This window comes from Nicotiana tomentosiformis, chromosome 12, assembly GCF_000390325.3.
Source record: "Nicotiana tomentosiformis chromosome 12, ASM39032v3, whole genome shotgun sequence".
Classification (NCBI taxonomy): domain Eukaryota; kingdom Viridiplantae; phylum Streptophyta; class Magnoliopsida; order Solanales; family Solanaceae; genus Nicotiana; species Nicotiana tomentosiformis.
The window spans coordinates 1,743,865-1,771,263 of record NC_090823.1 but is presented as its reverse complement, the minus strand read 5'-3'; the positions used below and the strand labels follow the sequence as shown (position 1 = coordinate 1,771,263).

Genomic DNA, 27,399 nt, shown 5'->3' with positions numbered 1-27,399 from the left:
TGACTACTACAAACTGTCACCGTACAACCTCGGTAAACCCGTCTAGCAATAATCGATTCTCCGATCGGTGTAGATACCGCAAAAGGATCGCTTAGATGCTTTCCTTGACCACAAAACGGAGACTATACTCTCGAACACTCATATGGGTTTGTTTTATGCTAACAAAGATAGTGCAAATCTTGTTGGTTATACAGATGCAAGTTATTTATCTGATCCCCATAAAGCTAGATCTCAAACCGGCTACGTTTTTACATGTGGAGGTACTATCATATCATGGCGCTCCACAAAATAATTTATTGTTGCTACTTTTTTAAATCATGCTGAAAGCTATTCATGAAGCAAGTAGGGAATGCGTATGGTTGAGATCAATAATTCATTTTATTCGAGAAAAATGTAGTTTGGAATGTGAGAAAAGACCTACAATTTTATACGAAGACAATGCTGCATGCATAGCCCAATTGAAGGGGGGATTTATAAAAGGAGATAGAACGAAGCACATTTCACCAAAATTATTCTACACACACGATCTTCAGAAAAATGGTGATATTGATGTGCAATAAATCCGTTCAAGTGACAATCCGACAGATTTATTCACTAAATCTTTACCAACTTCAACTTTTGAGAAGATGGTATACAAGATTGGAATGCAGAGACTTAAATATTTGAAACAAGGTTTTCACCAGGGGAAGTAAAATACGCTATGTACTCTTTTTTTCTTACTAAGGTTTTTTTCCCACAGGGTTTTCCTTATAAGGTTTTTAATGAGACAGCTAGCAATGCGTATTATTAAATATGTGTACTCTTTTTCCTTCACTAGGATTTTTTTCCACAGGATTTTTTCCTAGTAAGGTTTTAATGAGGCACATTATCTTTTAATGAATATCCAAGGGGGAGTGTTATAAATATATTATATTATGGATGTTCATTTAGTACTCCGTTGTAGATAAGCTTCCTGAAGAAGCTTATCCATATGAGTCTCTGCCGTAAATATGTTTATCTATTTAGTACTCCATTGGAAATAAGCCTCCTGAAAAAATTTATCCTTTCGGTACTCCGTTATGGATAAATATTATCCATGGTAGAAAATTATCTATATCTGGCACAACAGCTATATCTGGCACAACAGCTTAAAGTAGCAGCTTACACAACAACTTTCTTTCTTCTATAAATAGAGGAGAATTCAGTTCATTATGTACATAAATTTAAAGTTTGAATAATATATCAGTTTCTCTCTATACTTGTCTTTACTTCATAATAATTTTTTTTTTTTTTTTTTTTTTTAAATTTCGTTATCAGTCAAATTATGCTACGTAAATTGAGACGGACATTGTAAATTGCTAATAATATGTCTTAATGTTGATTTCCGCAAAGAAAAGTAAACGTAACTCTCACGTGATTGGCTCGTGCCTGATCCAATAATTAATGGTGCACCTGCACCGCCTCTACATATAAATATGTCAATATCTCCTTATTTCATTCTCAGTTCACCATAATTTTTCGCCGTCTCGAACTTTCTCTTCTCCTCAAAGCTCGAAACCCTAACTTCAATATCAGCGCTATTCACGAATCTCTTCTTCTAATTCGATTTCGCAAGCATAAACAGGTAACGATCTTACTTCCAGAAATTTTCAATTTCTATAGATTGCGTTTCTCACGAGCTCTATTTTTGCTTTTGTTATTTATGTTCATGTTATTACGCCACAAAATGTTTTGATAGAGTAAAAACTGTGATTTAATTAGTTCAAGTTTAATTTTTTTTTGTGGCTATCGGAGCCTTAATTTTATAATTATAGCCTCTTGTTATGTGGACTTTGCGTTACTCACGAGCTCTTTTTTTGTTTTTTTTTGTTTTTGTTATTCATGTCCATGTTATTATGCGGCAAAATGTTTCGAAAGAGTAAAAATTGTGATTTAATTAGTTCAAGTTTAGTTTTTTTTATTTATTCTGTAGATATTCGAGCCTTAATTTTATAATTATAGCTTTTGTTATGTGAGGATTCTAGACTTTTGTTATGCAGACTTGTAAAAAGTTTCATACTTTTGTAGGAGCTATAACTAATGATGCCAAAAGCTGAGAGTACGAGCTCCTTTTTGTTTTTATTATTTATGTTCATGTTATACACTGCGAGTTGTTTTGAACGAGTAAAAATTTGTGATTTAATTCACTCAAGTTTATTTTTTTTCTTCAATTTTATAGCTATCGGAACCTTAATTTTATGATTATAGCCTTTTGTTATTTGGAGACTCTAGCCTTTTGTTATATGTGGACTTGTGAAAATTTTCTTGATGTTCTGGAAGTTATAATTAATGGTGCCAAATAGTTGAGAGTAAGGCTTAGTTTCTGTTGTTACACTTGTATTATCAGAAGCAGAGCTAGGATTTCAAGCTTTTGAGTTTGGAATTCTAATCCTTTTACGTTAGTGAGTTCTAAATATAATAATTTGTACATATTAATGAATTTTTATAGACAAATACTAAGTTTAGATCGGATCTACTGGGTTCGGCCCGAACCCGTAGCTGAAGGGCTAGCTCTGGCCCTTGTGTATTATGGTCCAGTTTGATGAGTGTCTTTTTGGTTTGGTAAGAGTTATGTATGTCATTTTGTGATACGTAGAACCTCTAGTGCTTTTAATGAATGCCTAATAAGATAGTATGTTTGAAGGATTCATGTATCTAATTGCACCTAGGGGTGTGGCCTAGTGGTCAACAAAGTGAGAGAGCAACATGAGGTCTCAGATTTAAATCCCAACGGAGGTAAAAACACTATGTAATTTCTTCCCATCTGCCTCAGGCTTGGTGGGTAGAGTTATCCCGTATCGGTGTTTGTGCTGGCCGGGGGGGGGGGGGGGGGGGATAAACCGGTAGTCGGTGGAATAGTCGAGGTGCGCAAGCTAGCTCAGACACCATCGTCATATAAAAAGGGGATTCATGTAGCTAATTCTATCTCGATTGAGGCGTTGTTGTTGCTGCTGCTAGAACTTATTCCCCTTCACCGTGTTTTTCTTTTGGGCTTTGTTTTCTTATGAGGTCATTGGGTTATTCTCCTAGGAGAAGCTATAAATTTAACATACTTTTGCCGTTTCTAAGAACAACTACTGCTGCTCTCTGATTTCTAGTTCCTCTAGTTTATTTTAGATGGGAAGCCTGGGAAGTTGGAGAAACTGGTAGGGAACTCGAGCTTGGAGTTAGTTTCATCATATGGTGTGTTGAAAAAGTATAGCTGGGAAGGGTTGAAATTTAGTTTCTAGATATTCATGTGAGAGGAGAGAGCTGACTTATGAGCAGAAGGCCTGATTATTTCTGTTTTTTGTTGATGGGGATCCTTAAAAGGTTGAATGCTGTAGAGATGTGTTATTACTTGAAAAGGTGTGGGAAAAAGCAACTAAAGCTTCCATTTTTATCTGGATCTCATGTGTGTGCGCAGTTACTTTAATGCATGTCTATTTGAACAATTGCTTTGGTCTTTTAGGTAATACCTATAAGTTTCTCTGTCGTTTGAATAATGTGCTTCAAGCATCTGGGTTCTAGTGTGTGCTAGCATTGAGACTCTTCTTCTCTTGATCTTCCATCTGCTGATATTCAAGTTTAGTTGGATAGTCTCCATGTTGTCAATGCTGTGTTCAGTTGACTGACTTTCCTCCTCTCTCAGATGACAGCTAAACCACTAACAAGTGAGGCTATTGCTCTTACAGAGAAGAAAATGGACATGACTTTAGGTATTATTGTCAGCTACACATGTTTTACTCCTCTCTTTTGGTTTTCTTCCTCTCCTGCTGATAATCAGTTGGTGCTTGCAGATGATATCATCAAGATGTCCAGAACAAACACAACCAAGCCTAAGAAGCAAAGAGTTTCAGTAAGCACATCGCTCTCTGACCATTTAGTGTTTATTTCAGCTTTTGTCAGTTTGATATGAAACAGGATTTTAACATTTATCATCTGCTTTCTGCAGAATAGAAGCCAAAAATTTTCTAATAATGTTGCTCAGGATAAATCTGCTAAGATACAAAAGTTTATGGACACAAGATCATCTATGAGACAGGTACTCATCACAATTCTCTCAACCTATGAAGAATTTGATGGTTTCTTTTTTGTATTGGTGGATGCTGAATGATACTTCTTTGCTGATATTCTTATGCTTAGGGGGCTCTTGCTCGTAGAAGATCAAATTTTCAGGGAGACCAGTTCCCTTTGGCAACTGAGGCAGCCAAAAAGGCCGCAGTTGCTCCTATTCGCAATAGGCCTTTCAATCGAAGCCGAGCAGTGACTGTAAATAAACAGAGGTGTGTTTAAACTGTGAACTGTGAGCTTAATATATGATTAAGCTAGTCGGTTATTAGTGTCCAGGTTTGCTGCGCATGTCAAATTCTGAGCAATTTAACTCTCATTTGATGCAGGTAAATTGTGGTCCTATTTATTGTTGATGAATTTGCCATGTGTCTCTCCTTTATGCACTTTAAAAGCTTGCTGATAGTTTGGTCGGGTGATGTTCAAACTACAATCCTTGGAAGTTGTATACTCTAAAAGCATGCTGTTAGTTTGGTTGGGGTGTCGTTGACGCTACAATATTTGGATGTTTGTTCAAGTGTCAAATGATGATTATTTTCCATCAGAACATTGCATCTTTCTACAGTGTGTCAGTGGACTTAAGTTTGTTGTGCATGTTTTGAGTTTGAGTCCTACTCTTTTAAGTTGGTATTGGACACCCGAGACTTGGGAAATTTTAAGGTGGATTAAAGTGCATCTGTGAGAGCTGGCATAGAGAAAAGAATGTGTTACAATATATTGTTTTACCTAGCTGCAATATTGCCCTTGGAGTATGAGATGAATGAGAACTTCCCCGTAATGGCAATAAGTGTATATTTTCTGGAGGTTTGTTTGGTAGCACTAGCATCATGGGGTATACTATGTCTCGTAAGTTTGTGGTTTTGGAATGGTTGCTTTCGTATGAACAGACACCCTTAGAGAAGCTTGTCCCAAAATAACTCATTAGTTCTTTGAAAGTTGATCATCATTGATTTCCTTTCGAGTCACATTGAAGTATGTCCTGGTGAAAGCTTCTGTTCGAAGTAACTCAACTATTTGGCATGTAATTGTCTTTGAATTTCCTCTGGGATATGGATGATCAATTCTTTCTGATTTTATTTCCTCTGCCCAACCTCCAAAATTGTTGTTGATATGAAGTTTGGAAAGGCATGGAGCATGACACATGGCATTAATCTGCTTCCTTTCAGCAATGAACTTGCGAGGCTGCTGTGCATTTTTAGTTTTGCCTTCTACCACCTTAAACAATATTACTTATATTATTCTATGGTTGGCATGACACTATTCATTTTGAAATGGTTGTTCTGGGACATGCAAGTGTTAATACTTCTCTTTCCAGGGGTTTGTATCCAACTGTGTGCCATAATCTAGACTAACCGGGGCTAACACTCCGGAAATTAAAAATGCCAAAATAGGAACAAGGATGGATATTATTAGAAATGCCTTATGTAATAGAGTCGATCCACTAAAGTCTTGAGCAGCGGTGTAGGATCAGATCCCAAAGATAGTAAGTATTTTCTTTCTTATGAAAGAAAGTCTTCTTCAGCAACAAGAAGAAGGAACATAATTGAATAGAGGAACTCCCGAGCATTTTGCACTGTTTTGGAGGATAGATATTGCATGTTCTGCATATTAAGTTGTTTACCAGAAATTTTTAGGTTTGTGGGTTGTGCGAGGGGCTCCAACTCGAAACTTTTACTTGCAACCCTGTTGAAGAGATTCTGGAATCTTGGTGAAGCTTTACTTTTTGCCGAAGTTAACGGATGATGAAATCCCAAGGATGTTATTTCTCCCACATCAATGGTCTGATAGTTCTACTTTGGACTTTGTTTCCTTCTGGTGGGAGATATGCGTATGAAGTTCTGTTTCTGGGTGCCGCTTCTGTTTCTAAGGTTTGGCTAGTTGAGAATTTTTTATTAGCAGACTGATGGTAAGTTGGAAATATACAAGAACTTGTATGCTTATAGTGCTCTGCCACCACACATTGATCCTGCAACTTGGGGCTGCTCACTCTTTAATAAGAAATCTGTGGATAAGCACTTCTCCTTACAGTCGCTCCAATTCTTTTTTTCCTTTTGCAGGTTCGGGGCTCCTTCGGTTCAGAGGGGTGCTGCAAATGGTGGCCGGTTTATTATTAAGGTAATTGAAGGTCCAACTAGAATTGATATAGCTGTTCTTAAACTTATAAAGGTCCCCGCTTTTCTGCTCTTCCCACATTGAAATTTGAAAGCTTGGATTTGAGTCAAACTCCGCAAGGACCATATCACTGGAGGTGTCTCCATTTTTTGATAGTCTGATTTGTCACTTTTTAGAAGCATTGCCTTCTCGCTGCTGTCGGTTCTGTAGATCAGCTTGTATGCATCTTCTAAGGTTTGAAGAAATGTAACAGTTTGTGTTCTGTGTGTGTAGCAACAAAGGCAGGAGGTCAAGCCAGTGTCAAAGCAGAGGCCTCAGACATTAGATTCTCTATTTGCAAATATGAAGGAACAGAGGATGAAGATGCAATCTCAGCAGAATAACGCTCCAAGGAGAAATGGAGGCGGGCAACAAATAGTGCCATGGGCTAGAGGTCGTTTTGGGAAGTGATGACAGATCATGTTCTGCTGATTCCATGTGCTATGGGCTAGATGTCGTTTCGGGAAGTGATAAACAGATTACTGTGCAGCTAATGCCATGTGCTCTTTGCAGATTAGTCCTTTAGGTCCGTGTTGTGAATTTGATAGCAGAGCTCTCTGCACCTGATCATTGTGGTTCTTTTTGTGTCCGTAGCAGCCTTAGGTGCTATCTTTTCTTGGGGAATGGCGAAAACTGTTTGGAACTTGTTGTGATTTGACGCAGATGCGCTTTATAACTATCCATATAAGAAATTTGTATAGCATTTCTTGGTTTTAGTTCGATCCTAAAGTTTCTATGTTTGATTCGTAACTTTTGTAGCTTTGTATTGTTAGGTAGGAAGCATATATTTGATAACAGTTGTCCCGAACCAAGGACAAGGCATTGCTACTTGCTAGTTTCTTTTTGGCACTATACATTTTTCTTTAATTAGGTTGAATCTAACGGAAGTTTTTTTTTGTTGCTAATAATCTAACGGAAGTTGAGTCTGAATCATTGAGATCTCAACTTGATTAAATTCACTTCTTTCAAAAGTATTTATCTTTAAATAGGTTTGAATCAATCAAATCTTGTATAGACTTTTACTTTCAGAGAATGTATTTTCACCACCACTCTATTTATTATCATTGGCTACTACCATTACTATTACTCCAGCCGCTACCACTAGCTTTCAAAATATGGTACATCAAAGAAATCATTTATACAACGTTAAATAAACTAATATTTTTTCTTTAATATTTTGTACGTAGAGTATTATTAATAATTTATTTGAATTTTATATTTTTTAAATAAATGCAACAACAACAACAACAACAATCCAGTGGAATTTTACAAGTGGGGTCTGGGGAGAGTAATATGTACACAGACCATACCTATCTTGGGAAGGTAGAGAGACTGTTTCGATCCTCGGCTCGAAAAATAAACAATCTTAATTATACAATGTTTAGTCCTAGATACAATATCTTAATTAGCAGAACGGCAAAGGGCTAAATATACCCCTCTACTTTCGAAAATGGTCTAAGAATACCCCTCGTTTTACTATTGGGTTATCTATGCCCCTTCAGTCATACTCTGGGTTCAAATATACCCCTCATTTAAACGGAGGGACACATGTCATCGTCCTGTTGGTCAATTCTAAATATCTCCTAATTAATTAAAAAGACCCATTACCCATACACGAAAAATAATTTTTTTTTTTGTAAAAACTGAAAAAAACTGAAATTATTTTTACTAAAAACTGAAAAAAACGAAAATATTCTTTTTTTTAGTTTTTACAAAAAAACTGCCTTAGAAAAAACTGAAAAATATTTTCTAAAACAATGTTTTTGTAAAAACTAAAAAAAAGAAGCTGAAAATCAATTTTCTAAAGCAATTTTTTTTGTAAATACTGGAAAAAACTGAAATATTTTTTACTAAAAACTGAAAAAAACGAATTTTTTTTTCTTCTTCCAGTTTTTACAAAAAAACTGCTTTCAAAAAAGCTGAAAAATATTTTCTAAAATAATATTTTTGTAAAAACTGAAAAAAAAAACTAAAAAATAATTTTCTAAAGCAATGTTTTTGTAAAAACTAAAAAAACAAATATTTTCTATTTTTTTCTTCAATTTTTAGTAAAAAATATTTCAGTTTTTTTCAGTTTTTACAAAAAAAATTGCTTTAGAAAATTGATTTTCAGCTTTTACAAAAATATTATTTTAGAAAATATTTTTTAGTTTTTTCTAAGGCAGATTTTTTGTAAAAACTGAAAACAAAAATATTTTTCTTTTTTTTTCTTCCGTTTTTAGTAAAAATAATTTCAGTTTTTTTCAGTTTTTACAAAAAAAATAATTGTTTTTCGTGTATGAGTAATGATTCTTTTTAATTAATTAAGAGATATTTAGCATTGACCGACATGACGATGTCACGTGTCTCTCCATTTAAATAAGAGGTATATTTGAACCCAAAGTATGACTGCAGGGGTATATATAACCCAATAGTATAACGAGAGGTATTCTTAGACCATTTTCGAAAATAGAGGGGTATATTTGGCCCTTTGCCGAAAATCTTAATAAAACAAACGGTCTAAGTTAGAGAGCCCTTGAATTTATCTGGTCGTTAATCTCACAATTATTCCAATTAAGCTAAATAAGGTGTTTAACAAATATGGGGGTGTAGCTCATATGGTAGAGCGCTTGCTTCGCATGCGAGAGGCACGGGGTTCGATTCCCCGCACCTCCAATTCCTCTCTTAGCTTTCATATATTTTATTTACCGTTTTCAGATGTTACTTTATACTGGTCGAAAAAGGTCATATAACTAAAATAACATTTGTAATGAACTACAAAGTAACTAATAACATTTATTAGTGAAACTACACTTTGCTTTCGTTATTGCATGCACGCCCAAAAACACAGATTCTTTAAGTTTTTGAAAACAAATTTTACATATTTTAAGACCAGTTTAAAAAGCATTATAAATCATAAGGGTTAATAGTTTAAAATATGAAAAAATATATAATATATGCGTGATCAAAGAAGAACATCCTTTGACTCCCCAATAATATTATCTGGTGTAGATTGTCTTCACTATTACTATTTTGCTTCTTACAATTTGAATAGAACAGATTGACCCAACAAAAATTTCATATATTTTATTTACCATTTTCAGATGTTACTTTATACTAATCGTCTATGATAAAATGTCATATAACTAAAATAACATTTGTAATGACCAGATGAATTTTCAAGAATACAATGTTAGGGAAACATTTTGCATTTTACAACCTAACAATTGTACTTTTTCCTTTGATATTCGTGCAGTTAAACTTAGTTGTTTATTCACAACTCGGCAAAGCAACTGCATTTTCCTTAATTATATATAACTCAGAAATCCTTGTAAATGTCATCATTCTCTTCTGTATTCAGCACAAAACTAGGAAATGCAGCTGTGATATCCCTGCAAAGTAACAAAACTCATCCTTTCAATTCACTAAAATCAGCAGAAGTTTGATAAATTAGCACTACTCAAGTATTTTATGAGCAATTCGAACATAGTTCTATTACTTTGATGTGACAAAATATAATCCTATAATTTTATTGTTATAGCAGGTAAATTTTACATAAATACAAAGCAAGTGATAGAGGAAGATTAGAGAATTACTTGAGATATGGAATTGTCATGTTCTTCAATAAAGATGGATTTAGAGCTGCAAAACTATTCCACTCTTCTATATCTATCTTTCCACCCCCTTTAGAATCTGCCTCCTCAAATGTCTTGGCCCAAAAAAATTAGATTAATAATATGAGTTAGTTAACTTTAAATGCTATATTATTCCGACTTTATACTACTGTATTTCTTCTCTATACTATTATGATCTTTGCATGCTTGCTTGGAGTCGAACGTCTACTGGAAACAACATCTCTACCTGCACAAGGTAGGGGTAATGCTTCGTATTCACTATCCTCCCCAGACCCCACTTGTGGGATCAATGGTGAAGCCAGAAAATTCAATAAATGTGTTCAAAATTTGAACACCCTTTGCAGTGGGCTATGCAAGGATGTTCAAATTATTTTTTTAATCAATAACAAGTAATATTTTACCCTGAACATAGTATAATTTTTCGGCGAAGATTGTTCAATTGACCACCCTTGGCCATACGTAGCTTTGCCCTGTGTGGAATTACACTGTGTTTATTGTTGTTGCTACGTTAGTCGGACTCTTCAAAAATGCTATTAGGCTCTTTAAATTCTCCAAAAGTAGTACATCTTTGGATGATAGAACACAAGTACGACAACATTATTGAATAATTTAGTGACCATTCCCCCCCCCTCCCAAGTAAGTTGCATGTAAATAATACCTTGTCGACAATAGCTTCAACTATATCATCAGTGAGTATCAATTCTGACTCATATAATAGTGCTAAAATCAGCTCCTTCACCTGAACTCAGCTCAAATTCAAGGAGAAAAAACAGAAATAAGGGTTTATTTGGCCTCTATTAAGAGGAATTAACTTAAATAGCCGTCCATTCAACTGTTTAAATTAAATGTAACTAGCGAATATATAAAATATGTATAATTCATGTATAATATGTATATAACTGTATAAAATCAATATATAGTTTATGTATACCGGTTAGAAAAAATAAGGATTAAATATGACAGGTTACAACAACAACAACAACAACAACAACAACAACTCAGTATAATCCCACTAGTGGGGTCTGAGGAGGGTAGTGTGTACGCAGACCTTACCCCTACCCTGGGGTAGAGAGACTGTTTCTGATAGACCCTCGACTCTCTCCCTCCAAGAACTCCTCACCTTGCTCTTGGGGTGATTCGAACTCACAACCTCTTGGTTGGTAGTGGAGGGTGCACACCACTAGAGCAACTCAATCTTGTCAAATATGACAGTTACTTGTGTAAAAATCCCTTCTATTAAAAGTCATATGTTATGCTAACTTCACACTAAACCAAATTTATCCACTATAACAATAAAGTTCCAAACCAATTTTTTGTAACTACAAGTATAATATAGTCACAGAACTATATTTTGCATATCAAAGTGACTGAAATTTACCCGCTGTAAAAGAAAAATTTCAAAACTTTTACCCTCTATAACATTAACGATAAAGTCACCTTGATGTGTAGGTTTGTCGTTATAGTGTATAAAGTTTAGTGACTTTACCGTTATAGCAGGTAAAAGTCAAGTCACTTGAATCTACTATTATAGTTGATAAAGTTTAGTGACTAATGTTATAATGACTAAAGTTTAATATTTTAAGGTGATTAAAGAAATAGTTTTGTGACTCTACGGTTATTATGTTGTTATATGAGTAGTGCATATTTACCTCTTCACGTCCAATGAAGCCTCTTTGCCATAAGTCATACACTTTAAATGCAACTGCAGCATCAGAAACCACAGGGTTCAATGCAACAGTTGTAGCAGTTTACGTTGCTCGGACCTTCCAAAAATATTGCCGATCCCGTGTCGAATTCTCTATGTATTTTTGAAGAATTCAGCACACAACCCGACGACATTTTTGAAGAGTCCGAGCAACATTGGTAGAAACATCTGTCTGATTTCATTGCCTTATCTAATGCCAGAAAAACACCTAATTGGAAATTCATACCAGCAATTTTCTCTGCTTGAGAAGCATCAGGATGGAAGATGCTTAGTGTACGAATAAACTCGCCAAAGTCTATTAGCCCGTCATTGTTGGAGTCAAACAACTTGAACATCTATACGTAACAGACATTACTGTCAGAGTCAGAGTCAGGATTTGAAACTTATGAGTTCAGTATTCTAATTTTTTTAAGTTACTGGGTTCTAAACTAATAATTTGTGCACAATTCAATAATTTTTACGACAAATACAAAAGTTACTAGTTCAGCCGAATCCATATCCAAAGGGTTACTGTCAAACAAAGGTTTAAGAAAATGTACATAATGAAAAAATGGCCATTGCAGCGCATAAGCAAATCGACGCGGATTTTTCGGGTTCAACTGAATCTATTACTTTCTGTTCAGATTATGTATACAAAAAAATTAAAATATATTATATAACAAGATCAGCTCATGCTGAAGCAGTGGCAGAATCAGGAATTTTGGCAATGAGATTAAGAAATACAAGAATAACACATTTTGGATTATGAACCTATGACTTTAAGTAAATTTTGAACCTCTTTACCATTACACTAGACGTTTCTCTTATGTCAAGGGAAATCAATAATAGTCTATATATACAAAAAAAAAAAAAAAGGAAGAAGATTATTTTTACTGTATTTGCGCAGTATTATTTTTTTAATAAAATGGATTTAGTTCTCCTTCCCAAGAGGTGGCTCGGCTCTTGTTCTGAATTCACTGACTCTAGATCTTGAATTCGCCACTGGTACAACGTAAAATATATGTACGCTAAAGTATAGAGCTAAAAAGAAGTTAACTAACCCTGTCTGAAAACAGAGATTGCTTCCTGCTATCTCTGAATAATCCAAGCTGGAACTCTTCCTGTAACAAACTCAAACTTATATTAAGTCATCAAATATAATAAGAATTTTTTTTAAGAAAGAAAGAAATGATGGAATTTACTCTGCTAATAAAGAAAGACAGAAATGATGGAATTTACTCTGCTAATAAAGCCATCATTGCAAATAGAACAGCTTAATTTTCTGAAGAGTTCACTTAAGGTCTTGACTTCTTCCAAAGAAACTGAAATCAGAAAAAATAGAAGTGAATGTTAAGGGAAGAAAAAAGAAAAAAGAAAAAAGAAAAAAGGAAAAACCTATACGTACAATGTGTCTGAGCTGCCAGTACAACATGATCTTCATATATCTTTTCTTGCTTTATTAAAACACAGCCCATTTTATAATAGTTTTCTGTTTTGTGTAGGCTATATATATACAGGTTTCCTGAATCTCTATAATTTATATGGAGGGGTTGGTTGTATAAATGGAAGGGAACTTTGGAGCAACGGTAAAGTTGTATCCGTGTGACCTACAGGTCACGGGTTCGAGCCGTGGAAGCAATGACTAATATATGCATTAGGATAGACTGTCTACATCATGTACCCTGGGGTGCGGTCCTTCCCCAGACACTGCGTGAAAGCGGGATGCCTTGTGCACCAAATTTAATTGTATAGATAAAAAGCATAACTGAACATTCATAAGCCTTTCACCTTACTTTCTTGACCATAGAGAGGTGACAATGGGCGAGTTAGGTTAAATTTGAGTAGGTCAAAGATAGTCAAATTAATAAGCGAGTTATGATCCAACTAGTTTGAGACTAATATAAGGTATAATTGTTTTTTAGTGGAGAAAATTGTGGGAGTGACTTGGTAATATGTACAAGCAATATAAGGGGCGGAGCTACAGCCCGTGTAAAATTATACTGAATATATAGATTAAAATTACTTTTTTTTACATACGTATTAAATCTTGAACTTCCTTAGAAAAATTCAGCCACTGGCCCTATAATTAAGCGCAAAGTGTATATTCTATTAAAGGTATTTATTCACATTCCTATTTTAGAGATTTTAAAAGGTACATTATATTCCTTAAGTTATCATTTTTATTGTGGAACCAGGTACTCTTGCTTTTATAATGTGCGGTTGTAAGGAACGAAATTGTTCACATTCACCAAATTGGTTGTACATAAGTAGTTCCCAATGTTCCAAATTCAGGAAAATGGAAGAAGAGTAAATTTTTTTTTGGTTGAAAATATTTCGGAACGCATCAATCCTCCGTTCATACGTATTTCATACATTCCAGATATAGATTTGGATAAAATTTCATGTGGTTCGGAAAAACTTACTAAGTTAGCTCGAATTTCATGTCGTTTCCATTGACATTATTTGACAAATTTTTAATACAAAAAGAACTCAAATTATTTTCTCAAGAAGTGGTGAAGTATTAGAGCTCAAAAGTCAGTGCTACAATAGCAATAATTACGCTTCAATTTCAAGTAAGTTGAAGTGGGTTGTATTAATTGTCATTGGTCATATCGCTCAACAAAGATCATTACTGAATGAAAATATGCAAACTGAGCCCCGGACCATCACTCTGTCATCACCATACTTGTCCCGCGGAACATGAGCTCTGATACCAGTTGGGCAAAACCAGCTCAAGGATATTGTACTCTTACACGGTGTAATATTATCCGCTTTGATCAAGCCCACACGATTTTTTCCATAAGACTTTATACTATTAAGAGATCTCTGCCCCTTATATGTTGACTCCCAATATTTTCAACTACCAATGTAGAACGTTATTCTCATCACCAACAATCGAAAAATGCCAATTCTTATATACAAGATTAGAAAATCAAAAGATGCAAGTCAAAAGAGAGATTTGAGTACCTTGAATTGGGGTAAAATGACATAAGCAATAAATTCTAAATGGATAATGACAACAATTAACTAGGCTAGTGGTGGATTTAGCATATAATTAGCTGGTTCAAGTGTATTCAAAATTCTCAATCAGAGTAAAAATATTTATGTAAAAATTATTAAAATTTTAAAATAATAATTTTTGAACCCCTAATTTCAGAAAGTGCATAATAATAAGTAGAATCTACAAAATTTGAACACATCAAATTTAAATTATGAATTCGGCTCTCGACAAGATATCCATTTCGACTAAAACTTAAAAATTTGAACACATCAAATTTAAATTATGAATTCGCTTCTTAACCAGACATCCATTTCCACATTGTTCATTTAATACAATAGGAGGTAAGGAGTGTACTAGCATTAAGTTGTAGTCTTTCCTATCATCCATCTCGATTGAGCTCTCTGTAGTTATCAATCATATCTTCTTTGCATAAAACTTCAAATCCTGCTTGGAATATATTCCTCCAATTAATTTTCTAACTTATTTTTCGCCTTATACCTATATTAATCAAGAATATCTAAATCATAGCAATTAGATTCGCGTAAGGTGACACGTCCACCTCTTCTTCAGAAACTTCCTAGCCTAGAAGCATGTCATTGATGCTTGACTGGCCCTTATCAGCCCGCCCTCCATCATGGGCAGGGGCGAAGCTACATTTACTTAAAGGTCGTCAATTGACCACTTTCCGTTGAAAAATTACATTGTATATATAGGTAAAATATTAGATTTTAGAGGTATATTATAACATATATTGAACATCCTTTGTCGGATTTGTTTTACTTCTTTCTAGTTTGAACACCCTTAGAGAAATTCTTGACTTTGTCACTGGTCATGGACATAATTTTATAAACCATAGAAAATTTTATGGGACGTTTAATATGACAAGTTTCAAAAATCTATCTTTCATACTTAAATTTTGTGCCCAATCAAACTACGTTGTGTAAATAGAAACGGAGGGACAAATGAAAATTTCTAACACATCTAGCTCTTACATGAGATATTTCTGCTTCAGGAGTCTTCTGGTGGAATATACTTTAGTGACCAAACAATTTTTCCAAATTCTGTAACCCACTTATGCTTACGATCTAACATATCAGACCACTACAATAATGCTACAAAAAAGGTAAGGTTATTATCTGGAGAATAAAGTTGAAGATGCTGGAGTTTGTGAAAAGGAAAAGGGCCAAATTTGCCCCTCTACTATATAAAATTGTTCAATTGCCTTAAGAAAATAGATTTTCAGTGACGATATTTAGTGGCGACTAATGAAGTCGAACGAACTTATGCCCATTAGTGGCGATAAACCTGGTTGCCACGATAAGTAAAGAGTTTTAGCAGCGACTTGGGAAGTCACAACGTATAACTGCGATCAAAAGTGAAATTTCTGGTAGTATACCCTTGCCGTTAGCAACTTGTCTCATTTTTAAGTTTCACTTTTTATTGTGAAATAAAATGTTTGAGAGTTGGAGTGTTTCATATGGGTCGATGTGGACTTGTCATGTACTATTTCTTGGCGTGGACTCCTTTGAATACAGGAAGATTTTTTTCAAGTGTTCGAAACCTGAAATAAATTAATTTTTTCACTCAATTGTCTATATATTCTCTTAGTTTTCACATTTCAATTGTTTGATGAAATGATATGAACTAAAATATAAGCCTATTAATTGCTTTTGTTAATTAACTGTTGTTTAAGCACGTAAGAGAATATTACAAGGACAATATTTTCTTTTTAAATCTTAATGGGGTAGACACTTGCATGTACATTATTTAATTTAATTAAATAACATCTTTCAATTTTCAAAGAGAAAATGACAAAGAAGGAATCTACACTACTTCAAAAGGTGCATTCAATCTCACCTAAACCATAAACTTTTACTACTATTAAACTTTTAATTCTGACATTACAGTCCTTTTTCCAATTAAGACCTAAATTTATTACCACGTTGACCTGCAATTGTCTCATGTGATGAGATTAAGGGAATTTTTGTGATCTTTTGTAACTAAAATCCTCAAAGAAACACAAAAACTGAAAATAAATAATAAAGAGAGAACAAATAAGGAAGAAAAAGCAAGAACGATTAAGCAGACAAACACAATTGACTTTCCAATAGCAAATTTTCATAGATTCATACAAAGAGGCATAACAAAATGCCATATCCAACAACTACCTTAGAGATGTTAATTAATACTATAGTGAAAATCCAATAGTTTTTTTCTCATTAGATCAGATTGATCATTAATACTCTCGCTATTGAGATCATATGTTAACTACCATCATACAACAACAACAACAACAAATTCAGTGTAATTCTACAAGTGGAGTCGGGGAAAAATACTGTTACCTTCTAAAGATAGAAATATTATTTTCGATAGATTCTTGGCTCAAGAAAAGTAAAATCACAGCAGCATTGAAAAGAGATGTTGACTACCATCATGTTAAACAAATATAATCACCCGCTCAAACCAGTTGCTATTGCTCCTATTAAATGGCCTGTCATCCTAGTTAACAGTTCCAGCTCCGTATCAAGATCACAATCGATGTATATTTACTAATATTACTTAAGCAAATATTCTTGTTATACTCTTGTACATCGTTGTATCTAATCTACCTTCTATATAACAGACCCTTTTTTGCCACTCCACTTTCCTTTATCTCGGCCTCTTTCCACTCTACTGGTCCGACTGATCCAATACTAGGATTATATAGGGAAAAGGTCCAAAATTGCCTATCTACTATGGTATATAGTTTAAGTTTGTCCCCCGTTAAACTTTTCGTTCAGATCCACCCCTACAGTTAACAAACTTTCTAGAATTGCCCTTAACCCTAACAGATCTCCACCGTAGCTCCCAATCCTCTATTAATTTGTCCATATCAGCTTCCATATCAGCAGGTCCCACATTAAAATTAACCTCATCATCACACACCACACAACATGACCTTCATCTTCCTCTTTCAATCCAAAATAAATTCACACCAAAACCACCGGATAACATGGCAGCTCACCAAAAAATTCCTCCGGTAGTACTAACCTCCACTATACTGGCCCCCTCTTCGTTTCCCTTCTTCTCTTCTTCTTTTTCTTCGTGTTCCATCATCCAAACAGCAACCCCGTTCCACCAAATAAGCAAACGGAACTGGTGAAACTCGCCGGAAAATTTACAAGGCCAACACCACTGACTTACCCCCTTCCTTCATTTTCTTCTACTTATTTTCTTTTTCTTCTTTCCAATTTATTGGAACTAAAAAATCAGAGGTTTCGCCATTTTTTGAACTTCGCCGGAAAATAGAACCTCGCCAGATCCCACTGAAATTCTCGGATTTGCTTGTTGGTTTTTATTTTCCTGTGACCTTTAAATAGTTGCTCATGTTAATAAAAAATCGGTGAAACTTAATTAGAAATCTGCTCGTGTTATCACTGTGCAAAAAATTGCTTCACTTTAGCTAATAAGGAAGCAATATCACGTGATGAACATGACTTTTCTATTAATTTGTTCTCTCAAGTTAATCCTATCTTTGTTGATTTGTTCCAACTTCGAATTACAAAGATGGCGTCAAATAATAGTCGAAAGAAATTACACTAAAAAATTATTTTAATAATTATTAGATACAACGCCGGAAACCTGCTCCAAACATATAGTGACCACCGGTGAACGCCATCGCTTACCAACAAGAAAACCCCAACTCACTTCCCATGTTTCATCTATAGGATTTCACTTAAATACCAAATTGGTACCTTTCTCCTGCTTCATCTATAAGATTTCACTTAAATACCAAATTGGTACCTTTATGTTATGATAGAACTTTGTTGAATTTTCTTAGAAGTGTGCTTTGTTATGAGTTTACTGTCAATTTATATAGATTAAGAAGAAAGGAGCTAACGATGGAAAGGGAGAGAAAGTGAGGGGTTCAGATAAGTGGGGGTGGTAAAGGAGGAGAGATAAATGAATAAATGAGATTAGAGATGAGTAACCTGAAGTGGCAGGAGGGGAGGGGGTCGAGTGACTTGGCAGCTGACATGGAAAAAATTGAGAGATTAGGTGTCACGGTGGAGATCCGTTAGGGTTAAGGGCAATTCTAGAAAGTTTGTTAACGGTAGGGGTGGATCTGAACGAAAACTATAATGAGGGACAAACTTAAACTATATACTATAGTAGGGGGACAATTTTGGACCTTTTTTCTATTATATATATAGTTCATTTGCCTTCCGCAACACTTTTGACCAATCCATACCAATATTATAAGAAAATAGATTTTCGGTGTAGGGGCGACTAATGAAATCGAACGAACTTATGCCCATTGATGGCGATAAACCTGGTTGCCACGATAAGTAAAGAGTCTTAGTAGCGACTTGGGAAGTCGCCGCGTATAACTGCGACTAAAAGTGAAATTTCTTGTAGTGTTTCATATGGGTCGATGTGGACTTGTCACACACCATTTTATAGCGTGGACTCCTTTAAATATAGGGAGACGTTTTTCAAGTGTTCGAAACCTGATGTAAGTTAATTTCTTCTCTCAATTATTTATGTATTCTGCTAGTTTTCATGACTGCTATTATAAACATGAACTAAAATATAAGCCTATTAATTGCTTTTGTTAATTAACTGTTGTTCAAACACTTCAGAGAATATTACAAGGACAATTTTTTCTTTTTAAATCTTAATGGGGTAGACACTTGCATGTACATTATTTAATTTAATTAAGTAACGTCTTTCAATTTCCAAAGAAAAAATGACACAGAAGTAATCTACACTACTTCAAAAGGTGCATTCAATCTCACCTAAACCATAAACTTTTACTACTATTAAACTTTTAATTCTGACATAACAGTCCTTTTTCCAATTAAGGCCTAAATTTGTTACCAAGTTAACATGCAAGTGTCTCACATGATGATATTAAGGGCATATTTGTGACCTTTTGTAACTAAAATCGGAAGCGGAGCCAGAATTTATTATGTGTTCCGGATTCTAATTATTTTTAAGTTAATGGGTTCAAAATTAATAATTTGTACATATTTAACAAATTTCATCAAACAAATACAGGGTTCGAACCAAAACTATTGGGTTCGGCCGAACCCGTAACTCGTTCTCTAGCTTCGCCCCAGAATAAAATCCTCCGGAAAACAAAAACTGAAAATAAATAATGAGAGATGTTAATTAGAGATGTTAATTAACAACATGACAAAGCTCTAAGGGTTCTGGTTTGATTTGTAAATATTTTTTCCCTGGTATATATAAAATTTTAATTACCAAAAAAAAATAAAATTAACAACATAATGAAAATCCTGTAATTTTCCATAACTAACATAAACCAACTGCTATTGGTCCTATTAAAGGACATGTCATTCTAGTTAGCAGTTTCAGCTCCGTATCAAGATCACTATCGATTTTATCACTAATACTTGAGCAAATCCTTGTTATACTCTTGTACATAGTTGAATCTAATTTACCTTCTATATAATGGACCATTTTTTGCTACTTCACTTTCCTTTATCTCGATCTCTTTCCACTCTACTGGTCTGACTAATTCAAATTCGTGCGGCGGAAACTCTATTGGAGACAAAAGATCCATTATTTAGGGCTGCTGGTGGAGGACTGATCCAATGCTAGTATTTTATTCTGTTTTTCATTGGGCAGCTTAAATACACTAGGAAGAGTAGACTTCCAATTAACTCCACAAGAAGTACTTCTTTTGTGCTTTGCAGCTGAATTTGCAGTTGCAACTATCCTCATTTGCTCAATTAAAGCTTCTGTATTCCCTTCCTCTGATAATATTTCCTCTAATTGCTGTGGATTGATAACTAGCTTCACTCTCCAAACACCTGTTAGGAAATACAAAATCAGAAAGTACGAAAAAGGCTTTCAGGCGCAGTAGCGGAGACAGAATTTCTACTAAGATGGTTGAATAAAAAAGAAGAAGAAAAAGTTAAAAAATTAAAAGATATAGTGTCCAGTGGGAGGTGAACTAGCGACCTTACAAATGTTTTAAATAAAAATAGAAAAAAACCAAAGTTTTTAATTAATGTATATATCATTCAAAAATTCAAGTTTTAAATAAAAATAGAAAAAAAACCAAGTTTTTATTTAATGTATATAGCATTCAAACTCATTTTTGCCATCCAGGGTGGGACACATTCACTCTTCATACATGTTAAAGATGTAACTAAGCAAATAAAAGTATATTTGTAATAGTTTAAACTTTTAGATAAAATGATCACACTTTAACAAATTAAAGTATCATAGCAGACAGAGATACCCGAGGTCGAGTCTCACCGCCTCCACTATAAAAAACAATTTACACTCATGAAAAAAAAACTTGGCCCACACGTGAAAGGCGTGATGAAAATATAGGGCATTCCGGTGCACTAAGCCTCCGCTATGCGTATGATCCGGGAATGATCGAACTACAAGGGTCTATTGTGCGCAAATTTACCCTACATTTCTGCAAGAGCTTGTTTCCACGGCTTGAACCCATGACCTCCTCATCACATGACATCAACTTTACTAGTTACGCCAAGACTCCCCTTTAGCGTGACGAAAATATAATTAAGTAAATTAAAGTGACTATTTTTAACAGTTTAAACTTTTATTAGACGAGATGGCAACACACTTCAAGAATATATGTTACAAATTAAACTATTCCTATCTAACAATACCTTCTCGTTGAGCTGGCAAAACTTCCATAGCTGACCCTTTTGTCAAATTAGTTGATGAAACTCGAATTGGCTCTTTTTCAATCACAGGGAGGAGATAGTAGAATTCGCCGTCGACGAGTAATTCTTGATCATGTAATGGAGAAGACAAACGATTTGAACTAAAAATGTTGTAACCTGGGAATTCATCTAGGACTTGTCGAACTAATTTAGGACCTTTGAGGTTTAATATTTCTCCAGAATCTGTCATAACACGAGCAAAGTTAAAATCTAATTTTCTTGCATCTGTCACTGCTTTCATTGAACAGTTGCAGTTTCCCATTGATAAAAAAAGAGAATATTTTGTTGAGTGAATGAAAGAGAAATAGTGGGGGTTGTTTAATTGTGGTGTTTGTGAGTGTGCGTGCATATATATTACAAAAACTTTTAATTTAAGTAATATATACATAAGCGTAAATAATCTTTACATCATTAGACGTCTTAACTTGTTGTAGTAAGTAATCTCAATTATTTTCAAGATTACGAATAGTATATTTTAAGAGGGATTACTTATACATACTATTTGACTAACTTAATAGTGTAATTATTTTTAAACTGACGTTATATATAACTTAAACCTGATAGTATAAAAATCTATTTCTACTAATCGTTTACATAACTAAACTCAAAATTTTATAGCAAACAACCTGAAAAATAGAGAAAGAATTTTTTTTGGTTACAACCGGTTAAATATAAAGAGCAGTCCAGTGCATAAAATATTTTGCGTTTATTTCGGATCCGGGAAAGAGCTTCACCCTCAGGGGTGTGATGTAGATAGCTTACCCTAATGCAAGCATTAATGAGTGCTTCTACGGTTCGAACCCGTAACCTATAAATCACATGGAGATAATAAAAAAAATATTTAAAAAAAAATAATTGAATATAATTAAATATATATTACAAAGACTAGGGACAGAAAAATCTTTAGCTAAATGCAAAAGGTCACGGATTTAGAAGAGGAGACAAGTGGACGAGAGTAGGTGTACTAAGGGTGCAGAAATTTGTGGAAGTTTGGCTTTTTGAAAATTTGAATGCGAAACTTAAGTGATTAGACCGTTGGGATAATGATACATTAATAATGTGTGAATTTTGTCATACAGTGAATTTAACTTTTATGCACGTGATGGCATTAATTTCAGGATGTCCAGATAAGAAGAACATCATGAAGAACAAAGTAAAAAAAGTGTAGATTTTCTTTTATGTAAAAACAAATTCATGAACGGCTAAGACAAACCGTGAATCACTCTCGTGATCTCCGCCTAATCGTGATAATAACTAATAAGCAATCAATTGAAAATTATTTAAATGATTATAAATTTATATGTGATTTCTAGATAATACATAGACGATTTATGGTAATAATTAATAAACGATCAAACAAGAGATCACTTAGGCGATCATAAATAATACGTGCGATATTTTTAGATAACACATATGCGATATATGATTTTATCAAGATCTTTCATTTTATAAAAAATAATCCTGGTAATAATTAATAAATGATCAACCGGAGATCACTTAAACGATCATAAATAATATATGGGCAATATCTAGGTAACACATAGATGATCTATGATTACATCATGATCTCTTGCTTTATAAAAATGATCGTGGTAATAACTAATAAGCGATCAACTATATATCATTTAGATGATCATAAATTCATATGCGATTTCTAGATAACACATACGCGATTTATCGGATCACCAGTATCTTCCACTTTATTAAAAATGATCTTGTAATAACTAATAAGCGATCTACCGAAAAATGATGCTGGTAATAACTAATAAGCCATCAAGAGATCACTTAGGCGATCATAAATAATACATGGACGAATTTTAGATAACGCATATATAGGCAATTTATGAATTTCATCGGTATCTCCCACTTTATAAGAAAATGAAGAATAATAACAACAAATAAACGATCAACCGAAAATCACTTAGGCGATCACAGATAATAGAGTAACAGTCATGGCAAAGCAATGACTATTATTCCTTAGGTCATTTTTGATGGGCCGACAAAATTTTAGGTGATTCGGGTCCGATCGCCAAAAACGAGGAACGGTCATGGCGAAGCGATGACTATTGTTGCTAAGGTCATTTTTGATGGGCTGGACAAATTTTAGGCGATTCAGGTCCGATCGCCCGGATTCATGCAGATGGAGTTGGATATAGCAGATGGCACACGAAAATTTGGAAATCGGGCAGAATTCTATTTTTATGGCCCTAAAACGCTAAAAATGAGGAACGGTCATGGCGAAGCGATGACTATTAGTTCTTAGGTTATTTTTTATGGGCCAGTAGGTGATTCAGGTCCAATCACCCAAATGCATGCAGATGGCGTGAGCTATAACATACGAAAATCAAGTAATCGGGCGAATTTCCAGTATTATGGCCCTAAAATACCAAAAATGAGGAACGACCATGACGAATTAATGACTATTGTTTCTTAGGTTATTTTTGAAAGGTCGAAAAAAATTTTAGGCGACTCCGGTTTGGTCGCCGGGATGCATGTAGATGGCGTGGGCTATACCACACAAAAATTTAGGAATCGGGCAAAATTCCTATTTTGTGGCCCTAAAACGCCAAAACATAAGGAACAATCATGACAAAGTGATGACTATTTTTCCTTAATTCATTTTTGATGGGCCGACAAAAATTTTAGCGATTCGGGTCCGACCTGCCCGGATGCATGCAACTGGCGTGAGTTAGCACATGAGATTTGGGAATCGCCCAAAATTCTAATTTTTTTGCCCTAAAACACCAAAAGAAAGGAACGGTCGTGGCGAAACGATAACTATTGTTTCTTGGGTCATTTTTTATGAGCGATAATATTTTAGGCGATTCGGGTCCGGTCGCCCGGATGCATGCATATGGCATGAGCTATAGCACGATAATCTGGGAATCGGGCGGAATTCAGTTTTATGTCCCTAAAACGGCAAAAATAAGGAACATTCATAGAGAAGCAATCACTATTGTTCCTTAGGTCGTTTTTAATGGGTTGGCAAAATTTTAGGCGATTAAGGTCCGGTCGCCTGGATGTAAGCAAACGGGTTGGGCTATAGCACACGAAAATTTGTGAATCAGGTGAAGTTCCAGTTTTATGATCCTAAAACGTCAAAAACGAAGGAACGATCATGGAGAATCGATAACAATTGTACCTTAGATCGTTTTTGATGGGCCGATAATTTTTTACGCGATTCGAGTCCGGTCAACCTGATACAATTAGATAGCGTGGGCTATATAGCACATGAAGATCTGAGAATTAGGTGGAATTCCAATTTTATGGCCTTAGACCGCCAAAACGTGGAACAAATATAGCGAAGCGATGACTATTGTTCCTTAGGTTGTTTTTATGAGCCGGTGAACTTTTAGGGGATTCGGGTCCGGTCGCCCAGATGCATGCAGATGGCGTGGGCTATACACATAAAAATATGGGAACCGGGAAGAATTTCAGTTTTATGGCCCTAAAACACCAAAAATGAGGAATGATCATGGAAAATCTATGACTATTGTTCCTTAGGTCATTTTTGATGGGCTGACAAAATATTAGACGATTCGGGTCTGGTCACCCAGATGCATGCATATGGCGAATCAGAAGAAATTCCAGTTTTATGGGCATAGAACGCCAAAAACGAGAAACGGTCATGACCTCTCGCGCACAATGCACACCTCAATACAATGTATGAATCGGTCGATTGCAATTATAGTAACCAAACAAAGAGTCGGGATCGAATCCACATGGAGTTAGATGAGAGCTAGAAGTATATATTCTAGTGCGTGAATTTGAACTATCTTAATTTTCACCTCCACAAATTGGTGTTGTTTCTATTTCTATTTTAAAACTAGAGATTATAAAGTAAAGGAATAAGACTAGGGTAATTGTTTTTGTTGTTTTTCAAGTTTTTAAAAAGCCTAGCGCTATGACCATCACCTAGGTATTCGCCTAATGAGATTTAAACTGTAATTCTTGTTTTGTTGATCGGGGTGTATTATAGCTATAAACTCTCAATTACCCACTCAATACCTCTCGATCAAAGAGTAGTTTTTACCAATTTGGCTTTCTCAAATCCAAATGGGTATCACACAAAACAGTTGATAATAGCTCAAGTCGGGTTATTACTATCTCTAGGTTGAACCATTTAATTGGGTTGATCAATCTCTCGATTGACCCAATTTCTTGTTAGCCAAGTATTCCCAGACTAGGTCTTTCTTTCTCAAGTAGAGACTAAGTCAAATATGCATGAACTTATATTTGCAACCATTAATTCCACAAATTAAAGCATGAACAAGGCTAAATAATAAATACTCGATCATAAACAAGCACTAAATTAGATATCCATAAGATTTACACACTAGGATTGGGTCACAACCCTAGTAAAAATCTAGCTACTCATGCTTGAAACTGAAGAACTAGAAGAAGAAATACTAATTAAACTCATATTGTAAAGTTAAAATGATAAATCAATAGTAAAAAACTCCAAAATATAAAAAACTTCCAAAAAAGGCAAAGAAAAACAGCTACAGGACTTGCTAATATCAAAAGTTGACCTAATTTTGTGAAACTCATTTATTTATACAAGGCTAAAAATTTCGGACAAAAATACCCTTCGGGAGGTTTTGCGGTCGCACAATTCCATCTGCGGTCCGCATAAATATTCATCTTGCAGGAGCTAGGATTCTGCGTCCGCACAATTATCAACAGTGGCCGTGAGGCAATGTTTCTGCGATCCGCAGATTTATCAATGCGGCCGCAATCTGGTCTTCTACGGTCCGCATCTTTACTTCTGCGGCCGCAAGGCACTTCTTCTGTGGCCGCACAATTCTTGTGCGGTCCGCAATTTTGAGGGACTTAGACTTTGGAAATTTGCAACCCTATGAAGTTGATCCTCAACTCGTCATTTGCGGCCGCACAATTCTTGTGTGATCCGCAGTTTGCTAGAAAGCATGCTGAGATTTTCTTCATTGTTTGCGGTCGCAGATGGAATTCTGCGGTCCGCACTTTGTGAGCTTCTGTGCCTTTTATTGATTTGTGTTTAGATTACTCCTTTTTAAGCCGAATTTCATTTCGGGAGTCCAACTTCCAACATTCCTGCAATTTTGCACATTTCATCAGTTCCGAGAACATCATTCAACGCTTTTAGACTAAAACAAAATCTAAAAGGTGCTAATAAGTAGTCAAAATCCCCACTTATCAATTCCCCAGACTTAAGTTTTTACTTGTCCTCAAGGAAATAAAATAGTTCCCACCTCCACAAGTTAAGGGTCATTTCAGCAAGTCAAAGGTGAGCCATTCACACATCACTTTAGACGAACAATTACCCACACTACTTATGTATTATCAACAAAGAGACAAGTTAAACTTTTATGCACATATAGTTCTAATGTGACACTTGAGCATCAAGAGTTGACTTTATTCATCAAGGAAGCTCGTTCTCTCATGTAGGTCATTGTGGATCCCAAACTCCTTCTCCTCTACACTCCATTTTCCTAGCTCACTTAAGAATTTTAGAACTCAATCCAAAGATTTGCAAAAGGTTCACTAATCTCTCTCAAGAGACTGTCGCAAGTACGACTGCAAGTACCATAGGCTTGCCCCTCATGTAGATCGCCACTAATGTAAGCTCACTCGGCTTGAAATCACGTAGGGCTTTTTCGGGATGTAATAAAGACTTTTGGACTAAGATTGGATACATTATGGTTGAGTGGGTTCACCATTCCTTAAGCACTCCATTTTTTTATTCTCTGCTCATGCTTTGCCAATTCTTTGAGGCACTTTCTTTTCCTTGGGAAACTAGAGAGACTTAACATCACTCTTTCTTGAGCATGACATTCATTTTCTCCCTCTTTGATTTTTTATGCTTTCTATCATTACTTTTCATTGAATCCCTTCAACTCCTCCACTTATTCACTTTCTTTTGCATTTTTTTTTTGTTCTTTTCTTTTCTTGCCTTTCCTTCTAATCATTTCTTTTCTCCTTTTGTGCCTTGATAACTCTTTCAAGTTACTCTTCTCTCCCCCAAACTTACGTTTTTAGCCAATTGTCTCACAAGAGTGTAAAGGAAAGCTCGGGTGCCAAGAGAGGGTCACGACAAAATGGGTAAAGGCTTGTAACATGGTTATTAAATGAGAAAGGCTCGAGGCACAAATGGGTTAACTAGGGATAAGAACATTGGTAGGCAATGGAAAA

At 35.0% G+C, this 27,399-nt stretch overlaps 3 protein-coding genes and 1 non-coding gene across 5 annotated transcripts; 2 read left to right on the top strand and 2 right to left on the bottom strand.

The window, feature by feature from the left end:
• Positions 1-1,471: 1,471 nt before the first annotated feature.
• On the top strand, positions 1,472-6,935 carry LOC104087385 (uncharacterized). Its single transcript, XM_009591825.4, has 7 exons — positions 1,472-1,603; positions 3,650-3,716; positions 3,798-3,856; positions 3,953-4,042; positions 4,144-4,283; positions 6,126-6,183; positions 6,454-6,935. The coding sequence occupies exons 2-7, from the start codon at positions 3,650-3,652 to the stop codon at positions 6,628-6,630; spliced, it is 591 nt and encodes a 196-aa protein (XP_009590120.1). The 5' UTR covers positions 1,472-1,603; the 3' UTR covers positions 6,631-6,935.
• Positions 6,936-8,801: 1,866 nt separating this feature from the next.
• Positions 8,802-8,874, top strand: TRNAA-CGC (transfer RNA alanine (anticodon CGC)). The gene has a single exon. It is a non-coding gene; the product is annotated as a tRNA-Ala (tRNA).
• Positions 8,875-9,341: 467 nt separating this feature from the next.
• On the bottom strand, positions 9,342-13,008 carry LOC104087384 (calcineurin B-like protein 7). Of its 2 annotated transcripts, XM_009591822.4 has the most exons (8): positions 12,923-13,008; positions 12,757-12,839; positions 12,579-12,638; positions 11,765-11,873; positions 11,483-11,535; positions 10,492-10,572; positions 9,795-9,907; positions 9,342-9,590 (listed from the first exon to the last, which is right to left on the bottom strand). In XM_009591822.4, the coding sequence occupies exons 1-8, from the start codon at positions 12,990-12,992 to the stop codon at positions 9,518-9,520; spliced, it is 642 nt and encodes a 213-aa protein (XP_009590117.1). In that variant the 5' UTR covers positions 12,993-13,008; the 3' UTR covers positions 9,342-9,517. The 2 variants fall into 2 exon arrangements, with proteins under 2 accessions (XP_009590117.1, XP_009590118.1); XM_009591823.4 differs by lacking the exon at positions 10,492-10,572.
• Positions 13,009-19,699: 6,691 nt separating this feature from the next.
• On the bottom strand, positions 19,700-21,574 carry LOC104087383 (uncharacterized). Its single transcript, XM_009591821.4, has 2 exons — positions 21,172-21,574; positions 19,700-20,337 (listed from the first exon to the last, which is right to left on the bottom strand). Exons 1-2 carry the CDS (start codon positions 21,488-21,490, stop codon positions 20,087-20,089), a joined length of 570 nt encoding a protein of 189 aa, XP_009590116.1. The 5' UTR covers positions 21,491-21,574; the 3' UTR covers positions 19,700-20,086.
• Positions 21,575-27,399: the final 5,825 nt, after the last annotated feature.